This window comes from Acanthochromis polyacanthus, chromosome 1, assembly GCF_021347895.1.
Source record: "Acanthochromis polyacanthus isolate Apoly-LR-REF ecotype Palm Island chromosome 1, KAUST_Apoly_ChrSc, whole genome shotgun sequence".
NCBI lineage: Eukaryota > Metazoa > Chordata > Actinopteri > Pomacentridae > Acanthochromis > Acanthochromis polyacanthus.
Window position 1 is genome coordinate 45238284 of NC_067113.1, and position 17944 is coordinate 45256227.

Sequence of the window (17944 nt, forward strand, 5' to 3'; positions counted from 1 at the left end):
TGCAGCAGGGTACAACGTAAGAAAAACTAATGTTTTTGATCATTGAAGTATGTCTTCTAGCAGTTCACAAAAAAATGAATTTCTAAACTGGTAAACATGCATAATATGGGCTCTTTAATTTACACTGCTACCATGGCTGAAAACTTGAAGTATAAATTAATATACTGAATGTAAACACACCAATGCCTTTAAGATAAAATATTCAGGAGCGTATTACCAACTAGAAAGGAAGTCTTCTTTCTCTGGCTTCCTTTTTTTATTGTTATTCTTTTATTACAAACATCACCATCAACAAATACTGAACTCAAGGCCTCTTCAATTAACTTTACAGTGAAAAGCTGCAGTTCTGAGTTGAACAGCTGCAAATATGATACATTTTCTACCCTTGAAAAACATTTCAAGGGTAGCCACTTAATGTGAAACACTTATCAGACAGACCATAAAAATTAATTTACAATAAATACAAAAAAAGGTAAACAATATAAATATGAATCTGTTTAACATTTTGAACATAATTCACACATTTATGCTTTAAAGTAAGGGTTGAAGGTTAAGTCAGTGATTCCATTAGCCAAGCATTCAAATACTTAATAGGCCAGAGTTTTGTTTGTAAGTTGAGGTAAAGCTGTTTCAAAAGGCCTTCTCGACTCATGAATAATATGAGCCTTTGAGATGGCATACTGATATTTTCAGTGCTTTAAAATGAGTGCTATACATTTTAGTGACTCAAGTGACTTCATAAACACATCAAAAGAAGTGTTTTGTGATGGGGAAGCGTTGTCCTTCAGCGATTTCATGAGGTTTCTCATATCTGTGCTGGTCTGGCATACAGTGTGGGCTACAGTACAATCAAAAAGTGTCAAGACATTGATATTTTGGTGATGCAAACATAAATAAGAAATTACAATAAAATGTTTAAAGTACATTGACATTCAGTGTAAAAATTCCTTACAAAAAAGTCGAGTTTACAAAGTGTGAAAAATATTTTCCCCATTGTAAAAAAAATGCCACCTTGAACGAGGCAAGTCAAGTTGCTTCATGTGCAATGAAACAGAAGAATGGAGAGCATGGAATCACGACACAAAGTATACACAAAGTTAATGTGTTGGTTCCTCAGTTTATGTAAATCTGTTTGAACCAACATGCTACCAAACTCATCTGCTATTGGAATCCAGTGCTTTACCAAAAAGCCAGTAAAAACAAGTCACGTTTTGAATGGCTGAGGTCTGATAGTGAACAAACATTCTTCAAGTGGTGGTTACAAAGTTGCTTCGGGAATGCTACAGAAGTCCTCAGCATTGATTTATCCACACAATTGACACTTTTAAAACCAAGCAGTAGTTCCTGAAATGCAGGCCACCTGATATGAAAGCATTCGGTTCTTAATATGAAGTATCAAACATATCAACTAAACAGTTGTGACAGAAAGGAAGGCATTGTGTACTTTGGAGCCCTCTGGGACTCTGGCCCCGTGGCTCATCAGCTCCTGGATGGTCATCCAGTTGTCCAGGATCTTCTTGTTTCGTTTCTTCATCATCTTTTTGTGACTGAGCTCTAAGATATTGACCTCCTTCCTGCCCTCAGCTCCACTTGCTGGTCCTTCCTTTAGACACTCCAGGCGGCTCTTCTGCATGAACTCCCTCCTTTTTCTTTGCTCCCTGGCCCTCGCCAAATGCTGCTTCCTCTCCTCTTTGCTCCAGTAACGGCCCATCTTCATCTCGCTCATGGCATCATCATCTGTAGTCATGCCCCCGCTACGCTCCTCTCTGATTCTTAGCGCTCGTTCCCTCAGTATGCGGTCACGAGCAGGTCTCCGGGCAACATAGCGTGTCCCGTCTGCACGAACTTTGACCTTCCACTCTAGACGTGGTTCCCCAGGGCGTCCGTTACGGTGCACAGGATCTCGACAGACACTGAGGAGACTCAGCTGGCTCTGAGAATACTCGAGAGAGGAGTGCTGCTGTAGCAGCTGCATGTAGCTCTGCAACACAGAGAACATTGTTAGCACAGAGTTGTTCCTCTGATGTGCCTTACTCAAAGGCATATCAGCATGATATTTACATGTGTCTTCTTGATTATACATACCTGGAGCTGTCTGGATCCTCCCTGGCCATAAGGAGTTGTCTGATATGGAGACCCATAGGGAAGCCCTCTCCTTGAATCTCTAGTCCTCCCTTTTTTCTCACACCTCTCGTCATCTGCTGGCAGAGCAGGGTCTGACTCAGACCTGGAAGGGTTGCTCTGGTCTGGACTGCTCGAGATAACAGGACCAGGATCTGCTGGTCTGCTACGATTGGCTGTGCTGTGGGGCTTGGGGATAGGGATGGGAATGGAGGGTGTAGAAGAGGCCAGTCTGAGGTTTTTCTGGTTGGCGATGCTGATGTGTCTCTGCAGAGAATGGTCAGGTGATCTCTCCATACCGAGTGGCGTCGACCGTGCACTCTCTGCTGTGTTGTAGGCACTGGAGCTGTCTTTCTCACGGATCTTATCGCTGTCCGACCTCTCCGGGTGTTCGTGGATGTCGGCCAGCCTGCCGTGTCGTTTGTGTCCATCTTTGGGGCTCCTTCCTGAAGAACAGGGCGAGGGCTGTGAGTGCTCCAGCTGGTGGGACTGGCGGAGCTGATGGGCCTGCATGATGCTCTGGCACTCCAGCTCAATGTTGCGTAGTTCTTCATTTAGCATCCTCAACTCCTGCTCCACCCCTCCTTCTCCTTCAATGTCATCCACACTATCTCCGTCCCCTCCTCCTTGCTCGGTAAGGCTACACTCTATGCTGTGTCGGATGGAGTACACCCCACACTCACCCCCGTTCCTGATTTGACATTTGAGCTCCAAGAGTTGCTGGAAGCGGTTCTCTAAACCAAGGATCCCACCTCCACCATTGCGGATACTCAGTACCCCTTCATGGCCTTGGCTTGTGGGAAGTGTTCTTGCACCTTGACTTTCCTGTGACGCACCAACTCCTCTCCTGGTGTGTGGATGCTCGGCCCTCCATCGTTCCCTCAGGCAATGGGCTGGACTCCTCCTGTGGAATCTTGCTAAGAGGGGCTGGTGCTCTGGACTGTCTGTACTGCGTCCAAACCCACTGTCTTGATTGTTGGAGGAACATGTTGCTGTATCTGTTGTCATTTCTTCTTCAGCTTGACACTGGGGAAAGTAGAGAAAACAGTCCTGTTTTTCAGGGGATGTTTTTTTACAAAGTGCACTGGGATGAGAGAAGGAAGTATGCCTTGAAATTACATCCATATTGGACAATTTTGCACCTTATGATTTACACCCAATGCTCCATTCCATTGCATAAAATGTTCTATATGCAAAGAGACTAAAAGTAAGGCTGATTACTCGACCTTAACCATTTGCTGCAGCCAAGATGTTTCCCCAACTTTAACCACACTAAAGTTCCCATATGCAGATGTTAGCATTTAACATAACCTTAGCTTTTTGCAGAAATGTAACAGTAAGATGTTACATAAATCAAACCCTGTGCTCTCACCATCCTTCCTCATCAGCTACCTTCTTATGTTTAGTCTCTCCTTTCTTTCTTGTCACCTCTACTTCTGCATTTACTTCCCGACACCCTTTTATTGCACATTTTTTTTGCCACTTGTTTGCCATTTGTTTCACTTAGCGCATGTTCTCACCTCATCTCTCCTGTCAAAGCTGCGCTCCTTCTGCTTCCTCCTCTCCTCCAGGATCTCCATCTTCAGCTCCTCTACGAGCTCCTGTTGCTCATCATCCAGCCATGCGGCATCGTCCTCCAGCTAAAAAAAAAAAGAAAAAAAATCACAAAATGTTGTCAGAAACCCTGTCTCCGTCTCTGGTTTTGTATGTGTTTTTGTGCGAGGGTGTGTAGGATCTCCAAACAATTACGCCGACAGGCAAGGAAAGAGAAAGGCACTTAGCAGGCAGCGGTTATCTGACATGACATAGGTTGTCAAGATGGGGCAGGAAGGCGACGTCGGTGTGTGCTTACCTGGATTTCTGGCCTTGTCACCAGTAGTATGATGCTCCTTGCTTCTTCACTTGACAACAAGGCAACAGCTTTTTCTCTGTCCTGCACTTCACAGCCATTTATCTGTACACCAAACACAAGAATAGGTGGACATGTTAATGAGAAAGAACTAGTACACTCTAAAATATTATGTTTGTGCGAATCGAAAAAGAGTTCAATCTTTTTGAGTTATGACAATTTCTAAAATAACTGAAGTTAAACCAAAAAACTATATTTGAGGAAGGCGAATTACCTTTTCCTCTACAATCAAAGAATTTTGAACTCAATATGAAGAAAAATCAAGTTTTCAAGCCAATTTTATTGAGTTGCCCCAACTAAAATTTGGTTTTGAATTAACCAACACAAAGATTTGAGTTTAAATGACACTGAATATTAGGTTGATGCAGTTACCAACATTATTATGTCAACCCAACCCATCAAAAGCAAATTTGCAGCTCAATTGTTTATCTAAATCAGTAAATTAGATGTTACCTCCTGCAAGTTGTGGGAATAGGTCAGTTGAGTTATTTTTAGAGAGTAGATGGACCACACACCAAACAACTGTTAAGTAATTTTATCTTCGATTTAACTAATATGAAGAACAATAGAACGCAACTTTATCTTTAGTGCTCCTATTTTATAAGAAACTTCGAGTGACGTTCTGATTTTATCCTTTTGCTGCCCATTTCCTCCCTTCATTAGTCTCTTCCCTCACGTCTTCTCTACCATCCGTCTTTCTTCCTTCCTGCCATCACTTCCTCCAAACTCCACAAATCCGTAGTAAAAGGCACGGGCAGGCTTCAGTAAAGGGGAGTCAATTGCGAGCGCGTGGTCTCGACCTCACGAGAGTCGGCTCTCACTGCGCCATCCAGACATACAATTAACTGTTCTTTGACAGGTGGCGTTCATCTTTTCCTCACTAGAGTAATGGGGCTGTCAGATGAAGATAATAGGGCCAGGAGTACAGCGGGCCCTGTTCCCCACAGTCATACATAGTGGTAGGGAACAGAAACACTACACTGTTGAGAATGGAGGTACTTGGAGTGCTGGATACAATAAATACAGAGGAGTGGCGATGTTGGTACACCAGATGGTAATCCAGTGGAGATGTCGCTTACTGAGAACATTAATAATAACCTCACTGAGAATCTGATTTATATAAGGAAGCATAAATAAGAAGTTACTAGTTTGCTGTATCCTTGTTTTCGCAGCTTGTTTTCGTAGTGCTTATTTGCGTGCACATTTTCTAACATGACAGATGTTTACGTGATAAATCCATTCAAAATGGGCAAGATAAGTGCCTTCAGATTCTCCCCTTTTCAACCAGGATGCTACGTCCTGTCAGGATTTCATGGTAAAGCTGATGTATGCTTCAAAGCAACGTATAGGCTTGCCGTTTTTTTGTCTTGTCACTCCAATTTCCCTTTCCCAGCAAGCAAATCTACATTGAAATATCCCCACAATGCAGAAGAAAAGCATGCATGTGCACTAACAAAGATGTGACAGACTCTTCGTAGACAAAATGGTCTGCAAGCCATCAGAAAACCAGAACCAGACTGTGTGGCTCTGGAGGCTTAAATAGGCTTTCACGGTAGCAGCCAATCAGGAGGGAGATACACAAGATGTTTTCAGTGAGCTTGTTAACGAGTTGCATGGAAAAATGTGGAGAACTTGTGTAAATATGCACCTACATCTGTATATTTTGGGTGCACGTGTGATGATGCACTAGTGTCAAGAGAAAAAAAAATGAAAAAATGCGACAAAAAACAGCAACCAGCTTCTTGTTCGGACTTAACAAGGAGCTGCTCACCTGGTTACACACACTTGGTGCCACTTATTGAGGTCAAGAGTGCAAACTTTTTCACTTTGCTGCAATGTAGTGGGAAAACAATGCAACAAAAGCTGCACATGTGTTTCAATAGATGCGTTTTAGCTTGCAAAATCTGCTTGCATTTCTTCTATATGTCACTTTGCATGCCCAGTTTTTTTCATCTGTATACTCTAAACAGCTTTGAATCTCTAGTTAGACTCACAAAGAAAGAGCTATTCTCAGGCTCTGACCCCATAGGTGTTTCTGCATAATGAGAATAAGAGAGCGTGTGGTCCAGGGGATGATGTAGTGCCTGGTGTAACTGCGACTAAGGACTTTAATTTCCCTGGTAAAACGAGGTGATTAAATATGCATATGCTTGCCCAGACTGGAGACACCAGCAAAAAGGCTGTCTTACAAGCAGCTTGGAGGCATTTTTCCACACAGACAGAAGATTTATTTTTGTAAACAGTGAAGAATACTAAGGCTTAAAACTACACAATGAGATGGAAGATGCTCAAAGCTGTGTGAGTTGATATTCTAAGCTGGTGTAGATGTGCTTTGGTCACGCACCTGTAGAATCCGATCTCCCTCCTTGATGCGTCCGTCTCTCGCTGCTATGCTGTTTGGCTCCACCTGCACAAAAGAAAGTAGAAATCAGCGCTGACAACTGCTCATTGTGCATCTATGTATTCTCCCGAAAACACCCAGCGCTCCCATCGCCGCTCTTTCATGTCTGCTGTTAGGAGAAAAGACTGTTTTTTTCATGAAGAGAAGATGCTTATTTTCTCTCCTGACAACCTTTTATTGTTCACATGATACTGACTGGTTTCGGTGATTCTCATTCATTCTGATTTGAGTTGCTGGTGACTGACACCAACAGACGTAGCATGTAAGTCTTTACACAGATGGAGTGTGTGAGGCAGCATGAGTGAAAGACTGCGAGAAGGGGAGGAGGAAGACAACTCAAAACATCAAGAAGTTGCAAGTGTTTACGGCGCAGATGCTTCTATTTTAGCCGGAATGAATCAACTGCTCGTATTTTCCCAAATGCATCCCAGAGGAAATGCACATAAGCAACAATCATTTGGTGAACTTTATTGTTCTTGCATTGAAGATCAAGAGAGATAGCGACATGTGGAATAAACGAAACTTGCATTTCCCAAAGTTGCACCAACACTATCCACACGTGCATCCTAATGAGGGGAAATTAGCATTTTTATCCTTTTATCAAATGTGCAAAAATAGACTCTGGGCGAGTGTTTTTCTGCAATCTGTTGAGGTTCAGCAGGTGCTGGTGGATTTTTTTTTGTGCTTTTGGTTTAAGAAGGTGAAAAAATCAGAGGAATAGTTGGCAGATTTATATTCAAGTAATGGAGGGTAATAGAGAGATAGGAGATAAATATACTGCATGTCTTTGTAATTCTGCCATTTATGTCTTTATGGTGGTGAACTAATCCTCATAGTGGCTCTTACTTTTCACAGCCTTTCCTTTGTGTTCGTAATGGGATTGAAACTGCACCTGCAGTCACACTAAATTTCTAATTTACTTTGTTGTGCTTAAAGCCCTCATAACTCCATTATTCACACAGGTTTGTCTCCAAAAGCGCAATAATTTGTTTCCATTCGGGCTTATCAACAATTTCGCATGAGGAAGTGTTTTGTTTTTCATTTGAATTTTAAAAAGAATCTTCTGGCTTTGCTTCCGCGTGTTTAGTATTCAGATGGGTTACAGTATAAATGGGAAAATGTGTCATTTAACATATTGTGTGGGGAAAGAGAAGGCTGTCGCTCAGAGGTAATTAAAACCTTCAATTAAAACACGGTAAAGGAGGAGGGATGGGAGCGGCAGGAACGGAATCACATTTCAAACCTGGCTTCCTCTTTGGCCAAGCGAGTCGATATTCGACTGACAAACATTTTTTTCTCTTCCTCTTTCCCTGATTCAGTTGCTCTTTGCTTCAGTATGTGAAGATGTGGAATTCAAATGGGATTTTATGCCATCTTTCAATAACGTCCTGCTCCAAAGGCTGGTCCTCATTTTGCTTTAATGAACAAGCTGCTTTGTTTTTATAAGATCTTATCGTTTAGCTTTTTTTATTATCCTACTGTAAAAGTGCTTCTATAGCAAGAAAACAAGTTTATGTAAATTTATACCTTATCATGCATAGAGGATATTCAAAGTGCTTTACAGGCAAAGGTAAAAAGGATAACCTCACAATGAAATTACAATAATAATAATTTTTGAGTAAAATGTTGAAGGAAGCACACAGATATTGCATAGAAATATTAGAATAGATTGAACAAAATGAGAAAAAATAAGGAAAATAAAAACATATGAAACATAAAATTCACAAAGAATAAAAATTATCATTTTTAAATTAAATTGATAAAAATGCAGATTAAAAGTACTGTCAATGCAGACCAACTTATGACTTAATGCTGATAAATTCACCAAATAAAAGGTAAATAAAATGCTGAATGGGGTACACAAAAATTTTACAGGAAAAATTAAAAATAACAATAAAATTGGAAAATAAAATCACGTAAAAGATAAAAAAAACTACAAAAAGAAAATAGAAAATAATAATTTAAATTCAATGAATGCAAAATAAAAAGTTCTGTCAGTGCCAACCAGATTTTATAAATTAATTTGATTAAATCATTAAAATAAAAGCATGAATAAAACCTTTATAAAACACACATAAATTGTAGAGGAAAAATTAGAAGAGATTACACAAAACAACAGAAAAAGACAAAAAATAAGAAAAATAAAAACATGTAAAAACAAAATAGAAAAAATAATTACTTTAATTTAAAACAAAAGGTCAACTGAAAGTACAAGTAGTTTAGACCAGATAATTTTTATATAAAAAAAAAACTTGATTATTTAAAAGTCGTGGAAAAACTGTTAAAAAAAAAACAATAAGATGGAAAAATATTAACTTAAGTAAAAGAAAAAAAGTGCGGACTGAAAGAACTAGCAGTTTAAACCAGATTATTATTTTTTAAATAAAGTTAATTACTTAAAAGTAGTGGTAAAAAGAACTGCGTCCTTGTTTCTTTATTTAAAAACAAAAAATAATCTAAAAAATTATTTTCAAATTGGCTATATTTGACGAAAATTCAAGCAAGTGTTATAATAACTAAACAGAATTTCACACGTCTGATCTGAATTGAGGCAGCAGTCACTAACCAATGCCTGTAGATCTTTCATTTAGCAAACTTATCTCTAATATAGTTTGAGTCCTGATCATTCAGAGACTTAAATTCATATTTAACTGTGAGCTGGTGCTGAATCTAAGTGATGTGTTGTCTTATTTGGGTAATTGAAGAGGCAGTTTCCATTAAAGCCCATAAAGAACCGGCTAATTGTTTAAACTGTGCTCATACCTGGCTGACATAGATGCCTGTATCCTCCTCGTCGTCCGTTCTGTAGCACAGGGTCAGGCCGAGCTTCTCCTGGCTGTTCTGTCTGCACAGCTCCACCTCCTGTTAAACAAACAAGCAAATGTTTCTGCTTTGATTAGATTGGATAAAATCCAACATCGCATCATTTGATGTACAGACTGTATTCCTGTATTACAGTTGAAACACGACGAGAGATTTGATCCACCAGGATTTTTATGCTCCACACGACTGCCACTAATCACTTTGAGTGTTTTGTTGTTCTGTCGTGAAATTGCTGCAGGCAAAGAGGATCTAAGTTAATTTTCTACTGTTATACAATATCCAGGCAACTGTCAACCTCTCTGTGCTCAGTTTTACACACATACACTGACTTTATATTATATGTTCATGAGGAATATTGCATACTGTGTGTAATATTTTTATTCTGTATATAAAACTGCTAATGTGTGCAGCTTTAAGCACAACTCGGCTCCACTTTCAGCTGCCAGATGAGCAACTGGGTGCCAGAAACCTGATGCCACTGAGGTGTTTCTCAGCAAAAAGTTCCTGACATTGGTTCCCAAGTCGAGAAAATGTTCAGTTCCACACTGATTTAGTCTCTTGTTTGGCTGCACATTGTGATATGTAGCTTTAGTGGTAATATAAAGTGCGATATATAGAAAAAAATGCGATGATTTTCACCAGATGACCAAAATAATTCCGTTTGAAAAGCATTAATCCCTCCAGAATGAATTTGGTGACTTTGCAGGGGAATGAGCCTGAAAATTAAAAAGAGGAGTTTGAAACCGTTCTCACATGGCTCCACACTGGCACAATTCATCTAAAACAGGTTTTATTCTTCGGTTAGTGCTCAGATTGGGCTCAGCATAACAAACCTCTGTATGACAAGTGTACATTTAAAAGGTCAAACTAATTAGTTGTGTTGCTTTGTGTAGTGGCGACAACACGGTACCTGTTTTTGGTCCTTCCTGAAGTAGAAATATTTCCATAAGATTGATGTTATGTTTCTTTTTGCAACCAGATTCTGCTTTTTTCCCCACTCATTTTGTTGTGCACAACAAAACCTTTGTCTCATATGAATAAATTAGTAAAAAAAAACAACAAAAAAAAAACAACCTCTCTGTATCCAAGAATCCTTAAATCAGAATAAATTATGTTCGAACAGACAGACTTTTTGTGCAGATTAGTCATGGAAAATGAGAGCTGTGCGAGTTTTCTTCTGACATCAAACAGCAGAAAAACTTGTAGAAGGAAGTGTTTCAGTTAATCTGTTTCGCTATTGTGCATTCACACACTGGAAAATTGATGCTGTGGTGATATGTTGTGTAGCTGTAGTCTCTTTGGGGTGCAAGATTTAAAGCTACAGCGGTCAACACATTCAATCCAGGACAATAATAAAGCAAAAACACACAACTTGAAATATATAGAAACACACAGACAGAACTGTAGCTGCATCATGTCATCTGCTGATGAAAAAAAACAATGTAAAAAAACAAAAATAAAGAAAACAAAAATGTGTGAAATATTTAAAAGAATATACCATACGATAGAAAAAAAATCAAAGATCACAATTTTATGACTTCATTTTAATAAAATAATAAGTAAATAAAATGTGTCATGAGGTACACAGAAATTAATACTGACAAAAAAGAGGAACATAAAACCATGTAAAAAATAAAATATACAAAAAGAAAATAGAAAAAAGCTAAATTTAAATGAAATTAATGAAAGCGCAGAATAAAACTGCTGCCATTGCTGACCAGGTTTTACAATTTAATTTTATTAAATTAATAAAGTAAACAGGAAGATTAAATGTTGATTAAAGCACTCGCAAATTGTGCAAAAATAAATCTAAATGATTCAACAAAACAACAGAACAAGACGAAAAGGAAAATAAAAGCGGAAAACGAATAAATATACAAGAAAATTGAAAAAAAAATCTAAATAAAATGCATAAAGTGCATACTAGAAGTACAAAAATGCAGTCAGGGAAATCTTCAAGTGTAAATAAATACACAGAAACACAGACATAAATGCAGCTGTATCATTTCGTGTGCATCAATGAAATAAAAGCCTGTCGGTATCAAACTGAACCCAGCGAGCCCTAACATACGGAGCAGCTCTTTTGATGGCTTTGGTAATGGCATTTCACTCACTGGCCCCCCTCCCACAGGAAATGTCCTGCTAAATTTAGCCCCAACTCACCACTGCTTCCTTTTGATCTCTGCTGTGTATAAAGGTAATCACATAAGGATAACTCTGGGGGTAATCTTTATTAACCCCGCACTGCCAGATTCATTTCACCACTGTGATGTTATGAAAGAAAGGGGGCATGGGATGGGGTAAAAAGACGTTCAAGGTGGGGGGTGGAGGGGCAAGAATTAAACCCCATAGTAGCTTTTTTTTCTTCCTGTCATAGGAAACCACGATAGCAGAGACTGACAGGGGGGGAAATTAATTTCTGTGGCATTTAACCCCCTCTGCAAACAGCCCTGACCTTCAAAGGTTGGGGTGTGTAAGGAGTTTATAATATTGTAGCATCGCGGCTACCAGCACACCTCACCAGTTTACTACACTGGCTGATTTGCAAAACCGACCCCCCTCTTGCAGCAGCATGCAGTGAGATCAGACAACGCTAATGCCTTTATGGCGGTGCTCATTGGGTGGTTCGTTAGGTTTCAGTGGATTACAGGATGCCGTAGGTGCTGAAGCTATAGAGAGTCTTGATTAGTGATGATTGGATCATAATCTCTGCTGCTGTGGAATTTGAATTACGGCTCAGCAACGGCTTCAAATCTCATCCCATCCAGGCTCTCAACTGATAGAATTTATCCTTGCTGTATGCAGTGTCCCAGTTTTAATGGGAAAAATCACATTTACCAGATGTTACTAATATATACGAGAACTAAAGACATATTGACAATTGGCGGCGTTCTATCTTATAGGCCCACATTAAGCATCTGTTAGCAACATTTCAGTCCAGAACGCACTTTACTGTCCATTCTTCATGTTTCATTCAAAAGAAATTACTGCCGAATCTAATGTTCACCGGCTCATTGTTTCTTCATTGCAGATGATGACATCTTTTTAGCTGCTACTGTTTCGCAGCAACAGTCTTTGGAGCGAAGTGATGATAATTCAAGCAACCCTGCAGGTGATTTTTAATGACAGGCTCCCCATTGATATAATGTTTCGGCTTTTTGAAGCCTTTTGTTTTTCACTTCTTAGGATTTTTTAGTGTCTGCTTTAGTGCTTCTTGGTCTATGCCAGCCTGTATTTGGATTACATTATAGGAGAACAGCTGCAGACAGCATCAATATAAAGCATTTTCAATTGACAAGGTGGTGTTTGAGATTGTGGATTTTTAACACAAACAAGTACAAACTAGCGGTCTGGACTGGAAACATTTATCTGGTACAGATAAAAGTGCTCTGACCAACTGATGTACGTCTGAGCAGGAGGACGTATGTGGATGCTTTACTTGATGTGAAACAGTGGAGCAGCTCTTAACTCTAGCAGAGTTGCTGAGGGGGTCATCGATGTTTGATCATCCAGTCTACAAATGTTTTGGTAACTCAGGAAAAGGCCTATACTTGTGTCCCTGTGGGGAGGCTCTTTGGGAGTATGAGATGTTGCCATAGCTACAAGCAATCCAGTCCTTGTTTAACCAAAGTGAGAGTTGTGTTTGTGTCCTTGGCACAAAGTCAAACATGTTTCTGGTGGGTGTCGGACTCCAAGGTTGCCCCTTGTCTCTGTCTTGTCCGTGATGTCCATACACAGGATCTTAAGATGTTGTGAGGGAAGTGTTCGTTTTGGGAACCTCAGAGCTGCATGTTTGCTTTTGGCAGATGTTGTGGTTATGTTGGCTTCACTAGCTTGCAGGAAGGTGTTAGGTGGCTGGAATAACAGTCAACACCTCCAACTCCGAGGTAATGGTTCTCTGCCAGAAACCGATGGATTGCTGCCTCTACGTTGGGAGGTAAGTTGCTGCCCAAAGCAAATTGAATTCAAGCATCTCAGGATCTTATGTTAATGGATACTAAGAAAATGGGAGGTAGGATGGACAGATGGATTGGTGCAGGTTTTGGCAGTCATGTGGGCATTGTACTGGACCGTCATGGTAACAACAGAACTGATCCACCTGTTGATCTACGTTTCAGTTGTGGCCTCATTCTTTGAGTCATTACCTAGACCTCATGTCCTCTTGGTAGTGACCCAAAGAATGAGGCTATGGATACCAAAATCAAATTCCTTGGACTTAAACTTAACATCAAGGTAACGTTGCGGCTCCTTCACCTCTAAAGGATCTATCGGAGGTGGTTTGAGCATCCCATTAGGACGCGTTGACCCTTGGTTCGGATCCAGAACTTGGTGGGGGGATTTCATATCTCATCTGACCTGGGAACACCTCAGGATTCCCTAGGAGGAATTGGAAACTTGTTTGCCTGCTACCATTGCAACCTGACCCTGGCTAGCTGAAACAAAATGGACAGATGGATGGATGATTAAGAGACAGATGGTTTAGCTTCAGCTGGAAATTTTAGAATCTAGCATTATGCTTGACTAATATGAGAATAAAAGTCTGGAGTCCAAGTTCCCCATTGGCATGGAAGTGCAATACTAAATCACAGCATTACCAGCTCAATAGTAGAGCTTACTTGTGAGTTTTTCACTTCTTGATCCATAAAATGGACCTTATTTTTCTTTTTCATTTTAGCATGCTTTGTGCGTGCACAACTCAAAGCTCAACGAGACTCTTTGTTCTTGTACAGTTATTGAATACCAATATTTGTTTTTGGTTTGGGAGATTAAAAAGCCAGCATTTGAAGTTTGGCACCTGTTGACAATCCATAATTAAGACATTAAAATAAAACGAATTTGGCAAACAGATAACTGGCAGACTGCTGCCACTTCATTAATCGTGCTGTGAAACCTGGTGATCAAACAGAGCATTCATTAAAATCTGTCATTATTCAACATTACTTTTCTGGGGAAAGAGCTATAAATACCCAAATGTGGCCAAAACTGTTCTCTATCTGAAATTCTTTACTTTTTACCCTTGAAATCAAACCATCCGAACGTAACACTTAGAACTCTGCTGCTACCTGGCAATATTATGGTATGGTAGATTTGGCAGAAGTAGCAGCAGTAATCTGACAGCCGGAGTACCCATGTGGACAATCAGTTTGAAGTGGAGCTAAACCCGTCAGTCAGAAGTAATGTTCCTGGGAATGGCAGCCCTATTCTGTTTCATCCAAGAGGAAAGCCATTCATGTTTCAGTTAGATACACATGGATGGACAGGGAAAAGTGTGGACAGCTGATTGGGTGTGTGTACGTCTGTCAGGTGTGTGTGAGAGAGAGAGACTGTGTAAAGCCGACCCAGATACTACTGCTATTACCACACACAAGCCCTCCACCCCCCCAGCTCTACCCCCGACCCACACAGGAGGCTCTTTCATCCAGACGATGCTGTAAGGTAAGGCCCCAGCTGGCAGCAGAGGAATCCTAATGACCCACAATGCAGTTCACTGAACCAGGAAGCACCTATTAAACCAAGGAGGATCACCAACAGTAGCAAATGTCAGCCATCACTGTCATCTGGACTGACCTCAGGGACCGTTAGCTGACTGAAATGATGCATCTGTCACAATGGAGACACTTGTAGGGGCAGACTGTGAATATGCTCATCTGTTCACAAGATTTTAGAAATATTTGAATATATAGAGGGACGCTGTTGGGAAAAAAAACAACCGGATTACTGAAAACAGTTGGTAGATTTGTTCAGATCAGCTTAGGGGTCATGTTTTATCTCAAATTATTTGCAATTGAAAAATCTAATTTCAACAAGAATGGCATTAATGGCAGTAAACATTCACATGACTCACTTATTTGTAATGTAGCAATGAACAGGAGAGCCACTTTCAGTGCTTAACAAGTTGAAAAATTTATCCATCCATCTATTCATTCATTTTCTACTTTGCTATGGTCAGGTCATGGTGGCAGCAACCTAAGCAGGTCATTCTATACTTGATCTCCCCAGCATTGTTTTCCAACTTTTTCTCAGGGACCCCAAGGCATTTCCAGACTAGATGAGATATGTAATCCCTCCAGCGAGTTCTGGGTCTACTCCCAGATGGATATGACCGGAAAACCTACAAACAAAGGCACCCTAAAGGCATCTTGATCCATCTTAATTACTTCTCAGTGCGAAGAAGAAGTGACACTACGGACAGTTCCCTCTGGATGCCTGAACTCCTCACCCTAAAATTGAACCCAGTCAGCATCCAGAGGAACCTCATTCTGACCGTCTGTATCAATGACTTCATGCTGCACTTTTCCATCACTTCGTGAACATGTATTAAGATACTTGCACTCCTTTACTTTGGGCAGCAATTCACCATGAAACCAGGGGCAGCCATACACAGGTTTCCAACAGAGATCCATGGCCTCAGATTTTAGTTGTTGACTCTCTCCAGCTGCTTCACAATCAACTGCAAGCCACTCCAGTGCACACTGAAAGTCATGGCCTGATGAAACCAAAAAAGCTATAGAGGCACCTCTGAGTTCCCCTCCTCACCCTGGCTATGCATTGACATTCTGTCAATTAATATCACAAACATGATTGAGCAGAAGAGGTAACACTGGCAGAGTCAAATGTGACTTTCTGTTGAGACTAGACACAAAGAAGAATGTATGTTTCCTAGTATTCATTTATTTTTGTTCCTGAATGAGCCATTATGTGTTTTGAATTAAGCTAGCAGGGCAATTCCAAGGACGGCAGTGTTGATTAGTGAGTTCACGTTTTGATTCTGACTGAAACATCTCAACAACTATTGGATAAATTGCCATTGAACTTGGTCAAATGTGGACATTAGGAAGAATCTTGATTACTTCAGTTAACCTTACCTTTAGCATCACCACATTTGTGTTTTTGTGTAAAATGCCATGTTAAATATATGACTGAGTGCCATAAAGTCTTGTAGATACTCTCTTGGCATTTTTTACATGACATTAGAGCAAGATGGGATCATTTCAGACAGAAATCTAACAGGCATCCACATTGAATCTGCAAGTCTGGCTCATATAATCTATAAATGAGCTGCACTTTTATAGCACTTTTTAAAAATCTGAATAACAGAATGTGTATTTCCCATTCACCCATTCACGTCATTGTCAGCAGAGTTGTCTTGTAAGGGATGGACCTGCCATCAAGAACAATTTGGGGTTGTCTTGCCCAAGGACACTTCGCCATGTGGGGGTGACTAGGATTGAACCACTCACCCTGCGATTATTGGACAACTTGAAGCCACCGCTGTCCACATGGCGTAAGATAGTAAAAATGGATTGTTCGTGATGAACATGCACTTGTTAGCATTATCACTGCATTAGCATTAGCAGGTATTAGCACAGAGCTTGCCACAAAGACTGAGGCTGTAGACTCTTGTTTTAAGATCGATGCTGCATTAAATCATCTTCAGTTTTAATTAAAGCGTCGCAGATCTCAGTTACACATCTTTTCACTGAGCGCCTGCATTTAAGCAAATTCACATTTTCTTTTCAGCCCGAAGTGTGTATCTGAAAAGGCACACAAATATATCTGACAGGCAGTTCTTGATGAAAGGGAAACTAACCGCCTGTGAATGAATCACACTGGTAATTCAACAGGGAGGCCTTTCAGAGAGGGATTTTCTTTTGGTACGATTATATGAAGAATGGCCTTCCATCTTGAACCCAGGGACTTTGCTATGCTACACAGAACAGTCTAAAGAGTAGATGCTGGTTTCACATGGGGCATCCAGTTTTCTTTTATTATTGCGGTAGGCAATTTTACTTGTATTGTTGTGAGATTTGTGAGCGTCATACATCAGGGCTGGTCTTGGATTATCTCCTGGGATTTTGAATTACTGGCACAATAGTGACCTCACGTTCCATTGTATGAATGGAGAAAAATAAGACTATATGTCTGAGTTACAATAGCTTATAAATAGTCCAATGAGCAATTTTATCGCACAAAGTGTTGATTTTGGACTAAGCATGAATACGATACAACATCATGACCACGTGATTATTAATTGGAAAACTGAAGGCCAGTTTCATATTATGAGGACATCCTCCTCACACTTATTGAAAAGATGCTATGATAAAAACACGAGAGCCAATGAACTGTTCAAAATTAGAAGCATAAATGTGATCTGTTAATTAGACTTTGCTATTTGATGTTTTTTTTAATAATTATTATTCTTTGAAGAATTTTATGGTTTTCATTAGATAGTCAGTAGAAGATAAGAGATGATAGTGGACAATATAGCACATAAAAAAGACATACTGCAATTCTACAATTTCATTTAGCAGACGCTTTTGTCCAAAGCGACGTACAACACAAGCAAGAATTCAGACATAAGGAAAAACCTGTAGTAAGTGCAAAAAGTGCTTCAAGTGTGATTGGTCAAAGGTGTTGCCATCAAGTTGCAGAAGAATTCCCCCCCCTTCCCTTTTTTTTTCCAACTTTGTCAGTGCTAAATAAGTGCTGGGTTTATGGACCGCTTGACTTATTCTACCCCTAAGGTGGAGTCAGATTAAGTGCCTAGGTGTTCTCTGAACAATTGAGTCTTCAATTGTCTCTTAAAAGTAGAAAGGGACTCAGCAGAACGCACAGAGTTTGGTAGTTTGTTCCACCATTTGGGAACAACAGAGGAGAAGAGTCTGGCTAGAGATATCGAGCCGTGCTGG

At 40.1% G+C, this 17944-nt stretch overlaps 1 protein-coding gene across 1 annotated transcript in view; it reads right to left on the minus strand.

The window, feature by feature from the left end:
* Nucleotides 1-213: 213 nt before the first annotated feature.
* The window catches only part of pdzrn4 (PDZ domain containing ring finger 4), a 46677-nt gene continuing 28946 nt past the window's right edge, over nucleotides 214-17944 (minus strand). The window contains exons 4-9 of the mRNA XM_022222615.2: nucleotides 9195-9293; nucleotides 6375-6437; nucleotides 3974-4075; nucleotides 3642-3761; nucleotides 2086-3147; nucleotides 214-1981 (exon numbers count right to left, since the gene is read on the minus strand). Of these exons, the coding sequence (XP_022078307.1) occupies nucleotides 1409-1981; nucleotides 2086-3147; nucleotides 3642-3761; nucleotides 3974-4075; nucleotides 6375-6437; nucleotides 9195-9293 (2019 nt within the window). The 3' untranslated portion in view covers nucleotides 214-1408. The remainder of the gene's footprint in view (nucleotides 1982-2085; nucleotides 3148-3641; nucleotides 3762-3973; nucleotides 4076-6374; nucleotides 6438-9194; nucleotides 9294-17944) is intronic.